At 38.4% G+C, this 17969-nt stretch overlaps 3 protein-coding genes across 4 annotated transcripts in view; 2 read left to right on the top strand and 1 right to left on the bottom strand.

Moving 5' to 3' along the window:
* Positions 1–17969, bottom strand: part of LOC145768733 (SET domain-containing protein 4-like) — a 39141-nt gene that overhangs the window by 13821 nt on the left and 7351 nt on the right. The window contains exon 2 of the mRNA XM_082580316.1: positions 913–975. Coding sequence (XP_082436442.1) covers positions 913–970 — 58 coding nt within the window. The 5' untranslated portion in view covers positions 971–975. The remainder of the gene's footprint in view (positions 1–912; positions 976–17969) is intronic.
* On the top strand, positions 4059–9399 carry LOC145769085 (zinc finger SWIM domain-containing protein 3-like). The gene is made up of 7 exons (XM_082580681.1): positions 4059–4142; positions 4239–4303; positions 5032–5146; positions 5716–5944; positions 7202–8569; positions 8837–9007; positions 9392–9399. Exons 1-7 carry the CDS (start codon positions 4059–4061, stop codon positions 9397–9399), a joined length of 2040 nt encoding a protein of 679 aa, XP_082436807.1.
* LOC145769263 (uncharacterized) lies at positions 9585–12549 on the top strand. 2 transcript variants are annotated; one of them, XR_014288995.1, is made up of 4 exons: positions 9585–9682; positions 9837–9989; positions 10148–12201; positions 12327–12549. XR_014288995.1 is itself a non-coding variant. In XM_082580845.1 (3 exons), exons 1-3 carry the CDS (start codon positions 9643–9645, stop codon positions 10522–10524), a joined length of 570 nt encoding a protein of 189 aa, XP_082436971.1. In that variant the 5' UTR covers positions 9585–9642; the 3' UTR covers positions 10525–12549. The 2 variants fall into 2 exon arrangements, 1 of the variants encoding a protein (XP_082436971.1); XM_082580845.1 differs by having other exon boundaries at positions 10148–12549.

The raw sequence follows: 17969 nt of genomic DNA, 5'->3' as shown, positions 1-17969 counted from the left end.
CTAGAGATGAGAGAGACCATAGACCAACTGGCAAGGGCAAATGGAGTAAGATGGTATGGACATGTGATAAGGAGGGAGGAAGGAAGTTTTCTTAGGAAGGCACTAGATCTAAAGGTGGATGGGAAGAAAAAACGCGGTCGTCCAAGAAGAATGTGGAAACAACAAGTGAAGGATGAGTTTAAAAAAGTCGGACTGAAGGAGGAAGATGCAAGGGACAGGGTGAAATGGAGAAAAGGGATTAAAACAATTGCTGCGCGGAAACAATCGGCTACCCCCACTAGTGGGGAACAAACCGACGATGGATTATGATGATGATGATGAAATACAGTTGTATTTGTTATTCAACTAACAAATAAGTTAAATCCTTATTAAGGGTTAGGGTTAGAAATAGAAAAACATTTCTAACCTTAACCCTAACCAATAGGTTGAATCCTTATCAAGGGTTACCGTATTGTATGGATAGAAACAGAAACATTCTAACCCTAACCTAATTCCTAACCCTGGATTAAAAATAGAAACATTTCTAAAAACCCTAACCCTCAATAAGGATGCAACCTATTTCGTCCCCTGAAAAGATCAAGAAAATTTTGAAAGGTTTGCGGCAACTCCGATCACTCGATAAGCGACTTCAGGTCTGTTGAATTTTTTTTTTGATCTTTTCAGGGGACGAAATGTTCAGGTGCAAAATAGGTTGCACCTGTTGTTGGTAGCCAATGTGTGTAACTGTCCGATTACTCTCAGCGCCTCCCAATTGCCCAATTCATAACCATGGTTGCCAACGCCTCTAGGGGACGCTGACACTCACTTTGAGAAGCAGTGGTTTAAGCTATTGGCAAGGTCAGAAACTTTAGCTCAAGCATCTTCTTTAAAAACAATGCGTAGGCTTAGGCTACATAAAAAAAAATTACATACCAGCAGCTGATAATTTCTTTAAACGTTGTCGAGCAGTTCTTCCTTTCCTATGCACCATTCCAACTAAACAAGGATAAATAATTAGCCTGTCACTTTGCAATCAGCCAAAACACAGTTACAGTGTTATCAGACTTGGTTGGAAGTTGATGCTTAAAAATTGTCTCCACACACTCTTTATTTATCTGCCTTTTCTTAAAGTGCTGGAAGACTGAAAGAGTCCTCTGACACTGACAGTCTGACTACTCATAAATAATACAGGCTGCCTAAGGTCAGACTATATTATTTGACAGTCTGACTCCTAATGTTTATTATCTCAATGCAGGTGTCTAGGGTTTTTTATTGAAAGTTAAGCAGCAAATTTTTCGATCTCTAGATCCAAATGTAAAAACTGGATTCATGATAAATTGAGACCTGGAGATAAAATACGGCAGCTGGTAAACAAGTCCCCCCCCCCCTTGGTAACTCATGACAAAAACAGGACTCGACCAAACATATAGGGTGAAACTACTTTACCTTTGCTTTACTGTTCACACACTTCAATCCACATGTTTTGGTCAATTCCCCTTTGTCATGAGTAAACCAGGGGGGGGGAGACTTGTATACCAGCTCTAAAATATGTTTAGCAAAATGAAGATAATTTGATTGCGAACATTTTAATACCAAGATTTTTGAAATTGATCAACAACTTATACTATCGAGAATCCAAGTCTGTGACAGTGCTGCCACTTTCAAATTTTCAATTTCCCTAAATTTAGTGTACAGTTTAGTGATGCAAGCCGCGCCGCGCCGCGTACGCGGCCGCTTTTGACTTTTTCGCCGCGTGCCGCGCCGCGCCGCGTGGAAGGTTGAAATGACAAAGCCGCGCCGCGCCGCTTGCCGCGTAAACTTTCAAGAAATTAATTTTTCGTAAACGTAAACTTTCAAGAAATTAAACTTTCGTAAACGTAAACTTTCAACTTTTCAAGAATCAGCTATGAAACTTCAAATTTAAATTGGAAACACGGATCAGTTATTTTTCCCTTCGGAAACCCTAAGATGGAAAGCTATGCAAATGCAAATTGCAAATGGCTTGCAGTTGACAGGGTTTTAGGGCTTGCTTGTCAGGGAAGCTGTACGAATGTTTTTGGTTAGTAGCCTAGCTGATAAGCTCAGTTACCAGGCTATAGGCCTAGCGCAACTACCGCATTATTTACTATATCAGTTAGCCCAGTGAGTTCAGGCTATAAGTTTTACTCTTGTGTGTGTAGTTCATATAGCCACTGGCATTATAATTGCATTATTGCTTACAAAAAGTGTTCAAAAGTCCTGATACTGGATCCAGGAACATTCTATTTGTCTTAGTTTGTATTATGTCTTAGAACTTAGATGCATTGCTGATAAGAGAATATGATCTGGTTAGCCTGGCCAATTAGTGCACAACTGTATTGGTACTAGGTTACCAGTTATATGCCATGGATGCTTTTTCCTACAATTGACTTTCTAAACAATAACTCGTTAAAATATTTTTTTTTAATTTTGTAATTTGCGGTGTGCGGTGCGGTGCAGTGTCAAAGTTCCAGATAAATTGCGGTGTGCGGTGCGGTGCGCGGATAGATGAGTCAGTTGCGGTGCGGTGTGCGGATAAAAATTTTGGGTTCGCTGCATCTCTAGTACAGTTTGCTTAAATTTCCCTAAATCAAACCTTGAAATTCCCTAAAAATTTCCCTAAAATAAAAGAACAAATATGTGTTGAAAAAAGCATAAAAAAACCAGATTTCTATATGTAGCGACAGATAAAAAAAAAACAACAAATGATAGATACACATGAGAATTTGATAAGCACACAAAAAATGGCAAAAAATGAAACAACAAAAGAATCTCGCTCAATCAACAGAAATTTTTAAAATTATCCAATTGTTTCGGGATCTGCTACTGCCACAATTATGCATTTACAATATACACAATTACAAACCAGCCAAAATTTTGTTCTCAGTTCTCTTGCTTCTTCATACTGTGTGAGCCATTTAATATCAATTCATTGATATTACATAGAGAGAAAACTTTAATTTGTCTGTTGCGAGAGTAGTACGGTACAATTATATACAATATGAATAAGATAGCACCATAGCAATCTAGATACCACAACAGACAGGAAGCAACAAAAGAAATCAGTCATCGAGTCAGCTTCCCTGTTTCTAATGTGACAAATGTCAAGCATCGGCAAATTACGTTTTGTTATTTTGCTAGTTTCCCTTTTGTTACTTTGCTGTTCACTACATGTTTGTGCCAGCAATGAAAAACAAAATTGAAAAGAAATTAAAAATATAACAAGTTTTCTAAACTTCTTATTTTAAGGGCATTTTTAAAACGAAGTGGCTATTCTTACAACATATTGTAAAACTAGCCTCTGAAGCTATTCTTACAAGCACCACTCAAGCAAGACGTTGTTTACTCGAGCAAGACCTTAATGCGCTCAGGCGTTTCATCCGACGACGCTCATACGTAATTTCGCGCGCATGCGTATTGGCTTGTGCTGCACACTTGATCGTAGAGTGAACCGCGGTAGTTGCTGATTTTGCTGATCGAAACTACACGTCCAGTGTTTTTTTTAAGGTGTTTTGGGGGACCGAAACGGTCCCTCAAATTTCTCCAGCGGTTTCCCAAAATTTGGACTTGCAACTACAGTAGAAAAGTAATGGTTGTTTCTCGCTATGTCTTGTCGATAATACGAATATAGCCTACGATCAATAGTTCACGTCCGAAAAAAATAATAAGTGGAGGTACCGTACAGCTAACAGCTGAATCAAAGAGTTATTCACAAAAGAAGTGCACCTTCGATACTCGTCAATGTTTATTTCTGATTTATGGCGCATAATGATCAGTTTTTACGTGTGGAAACATAACAAGCAGAAGCCAACAAGCACACTTTGTTTGGTTTTGCAGCAAACTTGTTTGGCGGCCGTGTTGGGCAGGCTGTTTGGTCGCTGTCACAATCATTTAAGCTGTGCCTTGTCGAATAATTCATTTTATGTTGCGTTGATTGTATGTAGTTATGGCTATTTTTTGGTATTTAAATGAAACACTTGCGGTTTCTTAAAACTACTTAGCAGTCACCCAAACCAAACCTTAAAAAAAACCCTGTACACGTCAATGAATCCATCGTCATCATGATTACGAAGGGAGCATTATATTACAGTTTTGAGACACTTTCTTCGGCTATTAAGCAATGGGAAAAAGAAAACTTTGTTTATGTGAGAAATTCCATAACAATTGAACGCGCAAAACGACGTCTAGCACTTACATCCACAAAAACCTGGAATGAATAGTTGAAGTATCGTACAATACAGTATGCTTGTGTGCATGGAGGAAGAACACCCAAATCATGTAGTCAAGGAAAAAGACCAAATCAAAGGTAAGTAATGATGGTTTTGTCCTTGGTGCCCATAGGTTGAGCTACTCATGTAGCCTATATGCATAAGTTTTGCTAATAGATTGAGTTTTGCATAAGTGCAAATTGCCTACATTCCTTATGAATGCTAAGAACTTAGCAAAATGCATATATTCTGCTGAACCATTCCCGCATGCTGTCTATTGTAATAAGTTTTGCTAATAGATTGAGTTTTGCATAAGTGCAAATTGCCTACATTCCTTATGAATGCTTAGAACTTAGCAAAATGCATATATTCTGCTGAACCATTCCCGCATGCTGTCTATTGTAATTTCCATTGAATTGTCATGCCCAGAATTATTCCTAAGTTGCATTGAATTACCCATTAGTTTTGTCAATTTACCCATATGTTACGTCAAATTGCTCATCAGCACAATTCGTCGAATTACCCGTAAGTCTCATGAAATTATCCATAAAGACATGCCTTATGGGTACTTCAACGCAGCTTTTTGGCAATTTGACGTCACTTATGGGTAAATCGACTAGATTTATGAGAATGCTCGGCTGAACTTGTGGTAATTCAACGTGACTTTATGGGTAATTCAGGTGGGCTTATAGGTAATTGGATGCAACTTATGGGCAATTTGACATGACTTGCAGGTAGGCTACTTTAACGTGAGTTATGGCTAATTCAGGTGTACTTATGGGTGATTCAACACGGCCTATGTCACCTCATGTTTGTTGTTTTTCAGTACTTTTATCAAAGGTTGTCCATTTGGAATCAAAGTAAATGCAACGTCAGATGGAAAAGCGCTATGCATCACTGAGATTAGTAATGTCAATGATCATAATCATGATTTCAATGAAGTAAGTGGAAATAACCCTTTGTAGTAGTCATAGCCTTTGAGCTATGGTCACACTAGCCCTGTATATGATAAGGAGGCTTTCATCAGAAATTATGTGAAGGATAAAAAAGAGCAATAACATTAGGGGGGGGGGGGGGTTAATCGGCTTTTTTTTCAAATTCAATTTTAACCCAGGTTTTAGGATACAACAGTACATTCTAAGACCACTAGTAAAAAAAATTGAAATTTCCGTCCAAAACCCCCTCTATCCAAAAAATTACTTTTCGTGTATAATTGCATTTTGATTATGACACTTGAAGTTCAAATATTGTTTGCTACTGTACTAAAACACGTTAAGAATGTTGCAAGACAGTTTTTCTGATCTTGACTTCATCGTAAGACACGGTAAAGTGGTCATTTCACTTTGCGCGCATGACTACGCACATGCTGAATATGACCAGTTTGTGCGAAACTGGTCATATTCAAGCCGCCGATTCACCAAACCTGGTGATCTTGCCCATCTCTGTGGGTTGGACACCTGTCAAAAGATATGTCGTTTTCTTGATTATGTGCATATAAATTCATTTTCAGAATGCATTTAATTTGATGCCTAAACAACGAAGATTAAATGAAACAGAAAGCAGTGTGATCGGAGAAATGCTTGCCACCAAAGCAAATAAAAAGTTGGTACAAAAGCACATTGCAGCTTCTACAGGAAAAACAGTTATTCTTAAAGATCTGCATAATATTGCCGCAAAACAGAGACCTTTGTATGAAAACACCTATGATGAACTTATTAATGAAATGAACAAAGAAAAAGGTTAGTCGACAGACAAAACTTTTTTGTCTGTTATACAGTACAAGATATGTTCATGCTAAATAGTAGAGATGACTTTCTAATTTCTATGTGCAGTATGATAAGTAGTGATAGAATGAGCTCCGGTTCCGGTCAAATTCTGGCTCCGTACTGGAGGTGATGTGACTCCGGCCTAGAGCCGGATGTGTGTGTGCAAGCTGTGGTCAGGGTCATGACCTTGGAAAAATCTAATTTTTTGCATCATTGTAGTACTGCAGCAATGCAAGAATAGGCTACCAGGTTGCCTGTAACATTGGTCAACACTGTAGGCGTATTTGCAATCTACAGGTCGCTGCTGCAGATTGAGTGTCACATGATATTGTGAGCATTCTTCTTGAACCATTTCAGATATAATGTCAATTAAGCAATTCGCGATTGACCTCTTGCCGTAATGGTTTAGACTGCAGATGAATTATTTCGATGACGTGGGTTCAATCTCACCATTGCCAGTTCAATTTAAAGTGTTGACCGCCTGGTTTACCGGTCAATAGACTCCGTCTACTGCAGCAAACTGCGGATTACCAGTACGCACATCATAGTAGGCTACACAAGAAAAACATCTAATTTTCAGACGTTTTTCTATTCAGAAAACGTTTGTCTAGTATAACCAACACAGAACATTAGCAGTACCCTACAACGTGTGGAAAATTTGCAACATTGAGCTATAAAGGGTCAATTGAGAGTATTTTTGCTTCATTTTCTTCACAAGAATTCATTCTACTTTCCCAAACTCATGCTCCAAAGATTTTTGTTGCAACATAAGGCGCTATGGGGATTGTAAGATTGAAAGCGGGATCAAGGAATTCAATCAAAGGTCTTCAATATCTTGAAACAATTCTACTTTGAGTGGATAGAAATAGAAAACATTGCTAAATTTGAAATCTACGTAAAAGTTTACTCCTAATGGATCCTTTTAACGGACCCTAAGCATTGCAATGTGGCATCTTTTAGAGAATGGGGTGAGAGTGGTATACAACCGCTCAGTTGGAACATTGATTATATGATGTAAATATTACCAAAGGCCTAAACATCCTTCCTCTGGCCAATAATTAAAATAACATAGAATAGAAAACAAATTTCACTAAAAGTTGATGTTTTTGCTTTTAAATCTGATGGAGTGCCTAATAGGCCTAATTGTTTTGCGCTATTTTAGTCTGGCCCAGGATTGTCAAGATTCTTGCTTTGTAGGGTATACTAATCCTCAGTTTATTTTCATTTTAGGTGCTGCAGTAGATGTGTTTGCAGATGATGACAAACAATTGCAGGCGATATACTTTCAAACGAAAGACATGCGGGAAACCTTTGCGGCATATCCCGAAATGCTGCTGATTGATGCAACCTACAAACTTAATGACTTGAGAATGCCATTATATGTGATGCTGAATGTTGATGGCTTAGGTCAGAGTGAAATTGTGTGTCTGTGGCTTGTAGCCACTGAAGACAAACTGACCATCAGCAAGCTGTTAACTCAGTTTAAACTCCACAATCCAGCTTGGGATAAAGTGGAGGTTGTAATGGCTGACAAAGACATGACAGAGCGGGATGCCATGATGAAAATGCTGCCTACTGCAGAAATTTTAATTTGCTATTTTCATACCCTTCGCACTTTTCGTAGAGAAGTTTCCATGGAAAAATTAGGCATTTCTTCAGCCCAAAGGCAGGTATCACTGGAAATTTTAGGAAAACTGGCAAATGCCAAAAATGAGTCAGCTTATAATTTACTGTATAACCAATTCGTTGACACAGTCTCAATTGCTGTCACAACATATTATAACGATAACTGGCATGCTATTCGACATCAATGGGTGGATGGACTGAGCAACTTGAAAGCTAATTTTTTGAACAGAACTAATAATCGACTGGAATCCATCAATGGAAAGTTGAAAAGTGTCATAACAAGATACTCAGGAATGACCATGTTTTTTAAAGATCTGATGGCATGTATCCAATCTCTTTCCACCGAACGTGACCACAAAGCGTCAAATGCTTTCCTTAAGGTTCCAATTGATGCGATTTCAAGTGTGGCGGAGAGACAATACCAACAGCTACTGACACCATTTGCATATATTCATGTGCAACAACAATTCAAGTTAGCGGAAAAGGTTGTCATGTCAGAGATTTTGAATGATTCTGCCATAGTAAAATCTCGTGTCCATGGGGAATTGGCAGTCACAACAACAGCATGTCCTTGTGGATTCACATCATCAATGCTGCTACCTTGTAGGCATGTCTTGGCAGTTAGAAGGCAGCTCCATATGTCAGAGTACAATCCCAATCTTTGTTCAGAACGGTGGACAATGCAATATTTTCTTAAATCCCATCGCCTGACAAGAAACTCACTGGACAACGGTCCTGCATCCACATTACCAGCTGTTGAGATTCTTAACAAGCCTCAAAGAAGATGTGTTTTATCAGAACAGCAAAAGTATCGCCGTGTTCAAGATATTTCCCAGAAGATTGCGTTAATGATATCTGAACAAGGAATGGATGAATTCCAATACAACCTGGATAATTTACGACAAATTGCAGAGTTCTTGCAGGAAGGAAAGAAATTCCAAGTTGTGAACTTTTTGGGTCAAACTCAGAAAGGTAGGCCTATATGCTAGCACTATTTACTAAATCAGAAAAACTAGCCTACTTTTTCAAATATCTGAAGAGATATGGGTTAGTTACTGCAACTTGCGTCGTGATTTTGCAGTCAATTTTTTTTTTGAGCAATGATTTTTATGGCGTTGAGCTATCCAATATGTGGGCTAATATGTACTGCATGCGCAGTTGCGCACTAATTTACGATTATACAAGGTTGCAGATGCTCAGTAATTCTGCTTTTGTGAACAACTGCATGATCCTTTTCAGGCACTGATACTGGAAGTGCTGCTGCAACATCTTCCAGCAATGATCCTGGAATTGTATTTCCTACGGTCTCAAACAGTACTTTACAGCACACACCCGGTGACGTCTTGTCGACCGTTGATACCAGTGCGATTATGATGCAGACTCCGTCCAGTTCTGTTCAGTCTTTTAGAAGTATGCTGTTTCTGAAAGCTTCATTTCTGATTAGTTGTTTTTTTTTTCTTGCATTGCATGCTGCGCTTACACTACGTTTCATGTTTCTTAAGATTATAGCACGGTCTGCATTATTTGATAAGTAATGAGTTTATTGGCAGGTGATGCAGCATTGTGCAAATAATCATCGAGAAACACCTAGCAGATTTTGATAGATACTGGATTGGTTGGCATTCGGTAACCACGCCAGAAGCATGTTTTGGCTGCAACAAAATCTTGTTTTCAAAAGGTTAATGTAGATTTGTTGACACCTCAAGTGCTCGCTTCCAACTCAAAATACGGTATATCACAATATCTACTGCCAGTGCACGTATTTACGATTATACGACATTATGTTCCGCCCAGGACCGTAACCTCGTCAGTTTGGCCCCCATTGCAACAGTGCAACACATCCAATAATTGTCCAGTAAAGACTCGTGCAACGCTTCTATTGTTTCTTCATTGCTCAGAGGTGATCCTTTTCAGGCACTGATACTGGAAGTGCTGCTGCAACATCTTCCAGCAATGATCCTGGAATTGCACTTCCCACAGTCTCAAGTAGTAGTTCACAGCACACACCCGGTGACGTCTTGTCGACCGTTGATACCAGTGCGATTATGATGCAGACACCGTCCAGTTCTATTCAGTCTTTTACAAGTATGTGCTGTTTCTGAAACATTCATTTCTGATTAGTTGTTTTTTCTTGCATTGCATAATGCATTATGTTTATTAATTTTTTAATAAAAACGTTGAAATAGTGATGTTTTCTACGTTGTAGCCTATATTCGATTCTCGTTGTGTTTATTAACAGATGATGCAGGATCAATTAAATTTCCACCGAAGATGATGAAACGTGGCAGGCCAAAAGGAGCTGGATTGACAGTCATTGGGTTACCACGCAAGAGACAAAAAAAGAGCGGACCAATTCCATTCAGAATGAAGTCGTCTTTTCAGAAAGAAGCAGGTTTGTTGCATTTATGTTTGTGTGACTTCATTTTTGTTATAGCCTACGTTAGTTTAAAAAACTACACTTTGACTTCTGTGGGTCTGCCTAGCCGATAGGCTACGTCAAAGCGTACGTAGGCTACATCAAACAAAGTCACCCATGGTCATATTTTTCAGCAATACTCAGTTGGTTTGTCGATTCTGAGGTAGTAGAAGAGGTCTTGCGTCCATTCAGCGATCGACTGATCGAAGAAAATGAAATTGAAACGTTGCCCGAAAGAATTCCAATGAAGTGTTTAGATGAAAACATTGCCATTGCTTCTGTGCGAAGACATTTTTCTTTTGACGGTTGGACGTTGATGGAGAACCTACTGACCACTTTGCGAAATAAAGGCCGCTGGTTGTGCATCTCCTGTTATTTAGATCTTGATGCAGGCGACAGCATCATGTGCGACTCGTGTCTGGATTGGCACCATCTGAGATGTCTTGGTAGAACAATGCCGCCAAAAACGAAGTCTTGGTTCTGCAGGAAATGCAACCTTATGGAGAAGTGACATTGAATGTTCAGGTGATACTGCAATCTCGCTTTGTCAATTAAACCAAGGTTATGTAAACCGTGAACTACGAAAAGACTTATTGGCCTTGACGCGTTATGCTTGAAACTTGTAACATTTGATAAAAATCGTTTCTTCAATGGTCCTCACATAAAACGCTAACGATGTGTTCTTGAATGACTAATGAGTCCAATCCTGGCATTAAAAGTTCTGATGCATTTAGGACATTTAACATTCTTTGGGAGAGCTGGCTGAAAGTCATGGACTAGTACAGGTTTGTAATGTAGTTGCTGCAATATACTACGGTCCAACAAGACCTTCAACAGTTCATCAATATTCAACTATTTTACTGTTTCCAACTTAACACAATTAGTATACGTATGTTGAACTCTTTCATAGCAAATGGTGGTACAGAACTTGAAAATAGCAAGTAAAAGGTAGCTCGAAGCTGCAGTTTTTTTTTTGACTGACTCATCAGGAGCTGTCATCAGAATAAAACAAACCTAAATGTGGTGAAGTACTTATAGTAGAAGGAAAGAAGAAAAACTGGAGCTTCAAACTATCAGCTACCTTATACTCGCTAAATCCAGATTTGTTGCATGTGTGTAGTATTTACATTTCTTCACTGTAATCTTAGGCTATGGCATAAATGCTTTGATTTCTTATGGCAAAAAATGGGTGATGAAGATCCATAAGTTTATAACAATAAAAAATCAATTGTTTATTGTTGAAAGTGGTTGGCTTCAGTTGAAGATGCCATGAGATCCATTGAAGAGTACGAAGCAAAAGCAGGAACGAAGCTTGTTGTTGTTCAGAAACGAGCATACGGTGCCATGTTAATGTTGATTTTTAACATCCTGTCATTGTAATTCACTAGTGTACTAAGTGTTGATATTCATACTACAATAATAAGCCTTTTCTTTGTTGACAAAGATTCTGAAAAGGTTTCTGCAAAGCACAGTGTTTTCACCAAAGTGGAGGTTAGGCATCATAAAAGAGGAAACGGTTTACTAACTGCAAAAAATGCTATAAACATATGTAAATGTGTTCTGTTTCATCAACTTTTCATCTCGTTTCTTAAAGACACTCAGTTTTCAGGTGTAAAAGCTTTGTTGATTCAAAGTAGCCTAGCCTACTTCACTGACCTCTTTTGTATTTTTTCCATCTAGTGTGCCAAATCCATACGCCTATGTGGTGTTATTGATTGGACCAAGTGACATGTCCAGCGGTAACCAAAGGCAGGGTTTGGGTCACAACCAATCTTTTTGAGACAATTTATTTTTTACCATATTCACGTAGTAGGCTTGGTGGTTTTCAATGTTACGTACAGTACCGTATATTATTTCTGTAGGCTACTATCATAAGATGAAAATTTAGTTGATTGTAACTCATCTTAGATGAAGATAATACGATTGTTGCATCGTTGCGGCCAAGGCATTTGCCTCTTGGATGCAACTTACAAGACGTCCAAGTATTCCCTTCCTCTATTTTTTCTTTGCGTCAGAACGAATGTTGGTTACCAGGTTGTTGCTACGTTTATTATCCAAAATGAACAAGCTTCGGACATAGCAGAAGCACTTTCTGTTGTAAAAGGGTGGTCAGAAAACTGGAACCCTTCGTTTTTCATGACCGATAAATGTGAGGCGGAAATCAAGGCCATCGAAAGCGTTTTTTCAAGTTAGTGAATTGCATTAACATTTTCGTTGCTTGTGTGCTGTCTCCATTGCTCATGCATTTGTGTCGTCACTGTTAAGTTGCTACTGTACTTTACCACTCAGTGCCCACGACTTCTTGTTCCGCAGATTGCTACGTGTTACTCTGTGCCTTTCATCGCGAACAAGCCTGGGAAAGGTGGATGAGGAAAAGTGACAATGGCGTTCGCGATGATAAAGCAATTGTGCTGACATACTGGACGCAATGAGGAAAGCAACTACATAGAACAGACTTGTTTGCAATCAAACCAGGCGACAATGAGCGAATGGCAAACGCGATACCCCCCTATTCAGGGATAATATGCGTGTCTGTGACCGCAGGGGACCTGGAGCCGAGTTGTTTTGCACGTTGATAGCACCATGCAGTTGCAAGCACAGTAATAGGCTACTGAGCTCACATTTTGAACAATTCTGTGATCTTCACACCAAGGCTTTTTTTCAGTTGCTAACACGGCCACAAATCGCAGCGCATATGCGTGCTTAGTGTTAAGTAACAGCCTAGTGGAAAGTGTTGTGGATTGAATTTGCTAGTTCAAATAAGTATATTAATTCCGGTACCCAAAGCCTCAAATGAATTCACGAATATCGCAATTGTTAACAATGGCATATAAATTAGGATGTTAGTGCACACAAAGTAGGGAAAGTATTGCTTGAAGAGTTGATTCCTGGGACAAAAATTGAACACTGTAGGCTATGTCGAGCAGAAACTGGTTTAGTGTTTTAAGGTGGTCAAAAATGTAAGCATGCGTCTATTTGCATCCAACAAATAACGAAACTCTAAACTTCTCAGTTTGGTCGGGAAACAAAAAGGGTTGCGAGGACAAATGGCAGGTCTCATCTAGGCAAGGAGAGGAGGGACACATGGGTGATGATCTGGCCTAACAGTTACTGAGCTGTGCTCAAAATATGTACAGTTTTTGTTTAACATGTGCGGTATTCACTTTTTGTAAATAGCCTAGCTTTTCGGAAATGCAACGAGTCATCTGGCGCTATTTGCTTGTGTTTGAAGCCCGGTTGCTCGCTTTGTGAAAAAGCTATCAACCTCAACTTTTGCTTGTCAATAGACAGAGATATGTTGTTTAGATTAGCGTTTATTAAATGCTGTTATCTTTAAAAATATTTGTGGGATAAATGGTTAAAGTCGGTCAAGTTCAACTCTTTACCTAAGAAATATTTTTAACTTTTAGAGTCTGGCTGACCTTAATTTGGATAGACGATAGCTTGTGCTTTCCAGCAATGGTTCAATTGTTAAAATCGAAGCAGAAACAAGCAACTTACAACTAATTTAATAAAGACATATAATGATCGCAGACCGGGGAGACTTGTATACTTGCTTCGATTCGGAAATGCAACGAGTCATCGGGCGCTATTTGCTTGTGTTTGAAGCCCGGTTGCTCGCTTTGTGAAAAAGCTATCAACCTCAACTTTTGCTTGTCAATAGACAGAGATATGTTCTTTAGATTAGCGTTTATTAAATGCTGGTATCTTTACAAGTATTTTTGGGATAAATGGTTAAAGTCGGTCAAGTTCAACTCTTTACCTAAGAAATATTTTTAACTTTTAGAGTCTGGCTGACCTTCATTTGGATAAACGATAGCTTGCGCTTTCCAGCAATGGTTCAATTGTAAAAATCGAAGCAGAAACGACAAAGATATATTATTGATTAAATGCTGGTATCTTTAGAAGTATTCTTCGGATAAATAGTTAAACTTGGTCAAGTTTAACTCTTTTCTAAGGAGATATGTGGTGTTTTTCGGGCATGTGTTACATAGCTATTAGGTAAAAGCGGACACTTGCATGCTTTTTTTTGTCATGGTTGACTAATTTCACCCCACTTTTCCACCATTTTATGGTGGATTCCTCCTGTGTGACGTCATCGCCTTTTTAACCAGGGTGGCGACTTGTATACCAGTTCCAGATCACGCATGAGCGCATATTGATGTCAAACGTAATGCTTGAGTGGTGCTTGTAAGAATAGCCTCTGAGGCTATTTTTACAATATGTTGTAAGAATAGCCACAGCCTTTTTAAAAATGAATTTTGATGTCAGAGAAGACTCCACCAAATAAAAAGTTACAACAAAATACAAGTGATACTTAAACAAACACGTTTTCAAAAATGGGCTGCCTAAAACACAATTTGAACTTTTGAAGGCACTTTGCAGCAGCCAGCTTCGATAAATTCTATACCGTAGCGAATCAGTGCAAGGCCATTTAAATTTTCAACTTTGTTGACTCCTGGCCTGAAAATTTCCTGCGAAATTCCAGTGTTTCAAAATAAAATTGAAAAACCTAAATTTAAAGCTTTTTTTTAAAAAATTACCAGCCAAATTCTAATTTATAAAAAAAAATTGATTTCGTTTTGTAAAATTTAAATTTCCCTAAATATTTCCCTAAAACAAGCAATTCCCTAAAAATTTCCCTACAGCCAAAAATTTACTTCAAATTTCCCTAATTTAGGGAAATTTCCCTAAAAGTGGAAACACTGGTCTGTGACTTATGTAGCAAACAGCAAACAAGCAATCAGTGTTGCCATATAAGTTTTTTCAAAATAAACTAGAATTTAGGGGTGACGAACCTTTTTGCGGTCGCGGGCCACTTTGTCAATTACACATGAGTTATCGGGTCACACACAACTTTTTAATCGTACCCTACCATGAAATCTTTCAGAAGAGACTCAAGATATTATTCATGAAAAGTAACAAATAGCAGAGGAAAGTAATAGAACCAACTCAGTTGAAATTATCTTACGCAGAAACAAAACATACATCAGTAAAAAATAAAAACGAATCAACTTGAGCAAAAAGGATAGAGCAACAGTACTTGCACTGATATTGAAGACAGTTAAATTGCTTTCAGTTAAATTGCTTATGAAAACGCTAAATTACTTATGAACGCGTTTGCTTTCATATGAGTATGATTTCTTCTTTTTTTGGCTATATCCTTTTTGCTCAAGTTGACTAAATGTTTCGACCATTATGCTCCGAGATGCTTTTTGTCTTAAATGCATGAGCGATTGTCAAATTGTTTTGCGGGCCGCAAAAAATTCTTTGACGGGCCGCATGCGGCCTGCGGGCCGCAGGTTCGTCACCTCTGAACTAGATCAAGCTAAAAAAAAGCCAAAATAAACCAAAGCCACGGCAGAACTGTACCGGTAGGTTACCAGTTATATATCTTGGTATTTTTTGCCACAATGGACCTTTTGCACATTCAAAATCACCAGAGCGTGACGTTTGAGTTATACGCGGAGTCTGAGGGTTAAGAATCGCTTGTTTTCTACGGTTTATGAAGGCGTTTCTTGTTATTGCAAGCAAGCGTGAGGTCGCTGGCAGGTGAAAGTAAATTTTTTGTGTTTATGAATTGTTGTAGGTTATCGGTACACTTCAGTTCTTGTTCGTTTTAATCATAATGTTGGCTAACAGACTAGGAAAGGCAATTTAGGACGGCCATTGTGGAGCGTGTGCATTTTGACCTACTGTCCCTAATTTTGACCGGGAATTATGGATCACGTTAGTGGTAGCCTACCTTGTCTTGCAACATTTTCTTTTCATTCTGCATCACTGGTATTTTCCTGTCGAAGATGTGAAATTGACGAATTTTTTTTATGGCCCACTCTCTACAATACATGAATGCGATGGCGTGCAATACTTCGTGTATTCAACACATCGTCTTCACTCATTTGAGGCCTACCTAGGAAAGGAGAGATATTCAAATGTAGACCAATACCATGTAAGCTAAATCTTTTTCTATAAGAAACCCTTTTTCGGCCATAACAGCATCATTGCAGTGCAGTTCATTAGCAGCTATTTTCTGCTTCAAAAGGTGAAACATCCACTCCTCTGACATATTTCTTTGTCACTCACATTACCAGTGTAGCCTACAACTGAGATACAAACATAATAGCCCCATTTCTTAGATCAAGTGCAGTGCAGTCGATGGTGATCATGGTGCTTGAGTAGGCTAGTCCTTTTTGAAGTCTAGCTTCATGGCTGCTATGATAACATCACGATGACGGAATATGTTCAAACTAATCAACCTTGAATACATGAGATGAGATGCATTCATGAATAAAAAATACGGTGTACAGTACGAATGCAGAAGTAATACCAAACCTTGTGCCTAAGTTTGTATAAAACAAACCCAGGCGAAGCTTCATCAACACCAAGAAAAATTCATCTTCCACCGCTAGTCTATGTAGCCTAGATGCAGTGCTCCTGTATCATTTTGAGGTATTTCGAAAGTAGCATCGTCATCAAGTTCTGCATCAACATTTTGATTTGCATGCTTAGCTTTTGAAGCTGTGTAATACAGGAAATTCTTCCTATCTTTGCCGGGCAAGATCGCTTCCAATACAGTAAAGAACGGGTCGAAGGTTAACACTTCTGTAGCCTAAGTTTACAACTTAAAAGAGTTTTATTTTCTGGAAAATTATACTGAAACACTGATACACGCCTGTAAAAACCACAAAACAACAGCTTAAGCAAACGTTAAACAATTTATTCGCCTGCAAACTACGCCACTAACTCTATTGCACAGCATTGCGAACAGCGGCTAGTCGTTCACGACTCCAACGTCACGCTCTGTTGGTTTGTTATGCAAAAGGTCTATTGACTTTCTAAAAAATAACGCGTTAAAATAGTTTTTGAAAATTTTGTAATTGGCGGTGGGCGGTACGGTGCAGAACGTGCAGTGTCAAAGTTCTAGATGAATTGCGGTGTGCGGATAAAAATTTTGGCTTCACTGCATCTCTAACATACAATACTGATGACAAATCACATCACGACAAATGAAGCTAAACAAAATAGAACAGAATAAGCCAAATTGAAGCAGAAATAAACTAAAAAATAAGACGTAAAGTATGTCCAAAAAAACAAATATAAACCAAAAAAATTAAAATAAACTATGAACCAAATCGAAAAAAAATAAACCAAACGGTTGCAAAATAAACCAGATTTGGTTTAAAAAACACCGCAAGCAATTGATTGACGGCAGTCTATGTAGCAAACACCACCGTCATTCTGGCAGAATAATTTTTCCGCTTTTCGCCTAAAAAAGTTATCCGTGAATAAGTGCGAGGCACAAAATGCGACATGACATACCTTCGAAAGATCTTCCAATAAAACTATAATCCGCAACATGTACCACTTAAATTTTACATGCATCGGATTCAGTATTAAATTACCTTTCCAGGGATGTGCACCAATAGGTCGGCATTTGGAAGGAATTCCCAGCATAACGCTTCAAAGATGGAGAATATATTTACGATAAACATTAAAATAATACGATTTTTGCATAATAGACACCACTCCAAACATCTTCGAATAAAACTATAATCCGCAACACGTGCCACTTAAATTTTACATGCATCGGATTCAGTATTAAATTACCTTTCCAGGGATGTGCGCCAATGGGTCGGCATTTGGAAGGAACTCCCAGCAGAATGCTCCAAAAATGGAGGATACATTTACGATATTCAAGAAAATAATACGATTTTTGCAAATAAACAGCACTCCAAACATCTTCAAATAAAGCTATAATCCGCAACACGTGCTACTTAAATTTTACATGCATCGGATTCAGTATTAAATTACCTTTCCAGGGATGTGCACCAATAGGTCGGCATTTGGAAGGAACTCCGAACGCTTCAAACATGGAGAATATATTTATGATAAACATTAAAATAATACGATTTTGAATAATAGGCACCACTCCAAACATGCAAAAGTCGTATTATT

This window comes from Aplidium turbinatum, chromosome 4 (assembly GCF_918807975.1).
Source record: "Aplidium turbinatum chromosome 4, kaAplTurb1.1, whole genome shotgun sequence".
NCBI classification, from domain to species: Eukaryota; Metazoa; Chordata; class Ascidiacea; order Aplousobranchia; family Polyclinidae; genus Aplidium; species Aplidium turbinatum.
The sequence above is the reverse complement of the archived record's forward strand: the minus strand, read 5'-3'. Positions and strand labels throughout refer to the sequence as shown.

Bases quoted from the DNA above. Each gene is read 5' to 3' on its own strand.
- LOC145769263 (XM_082580845.1), top strand. From the start codon at position 9,643: ATGATGCAGACACCGTCCAGTTCTATTCAGTCTTTTACAA. The intron at 9,683-9,836 runs GTATGTGCTGTT...GTTTATTAACAG, and splicing joins TTCTATTCAGTCTTTTACAA to ATGATGCAGGATCAATTAAA. The intron at 9,990-10,147 runs GTTTGTTGCATT...CATATTTTTCAG, and splicing joins GTCTTTTCAGAAAGAAGCAG to CAATACTCAGTTGGTTTGTC.
- LOC145769085 (XM_082580681.1), top strand. From the start codon at position 4,059: ATGATTACGAAGGGAGCATTATATTACAGTTTTGAGACACTTTCTTCG. The intron at 4,143-4,238 runs GTGAGAAATTCC...CGTACAATACAG, and splicing joins AAAAAGAAAACTTTGTTTAT to TATGCTTGTGTGCATGGAGG. The intron at 8,570-8,836 runs GTAGGCCTATAT...GATCCTTTTCAG, and splicing joins TTTGGGTCAAACTCAGAAAG to GCACTGATACTGGAAGTGCT.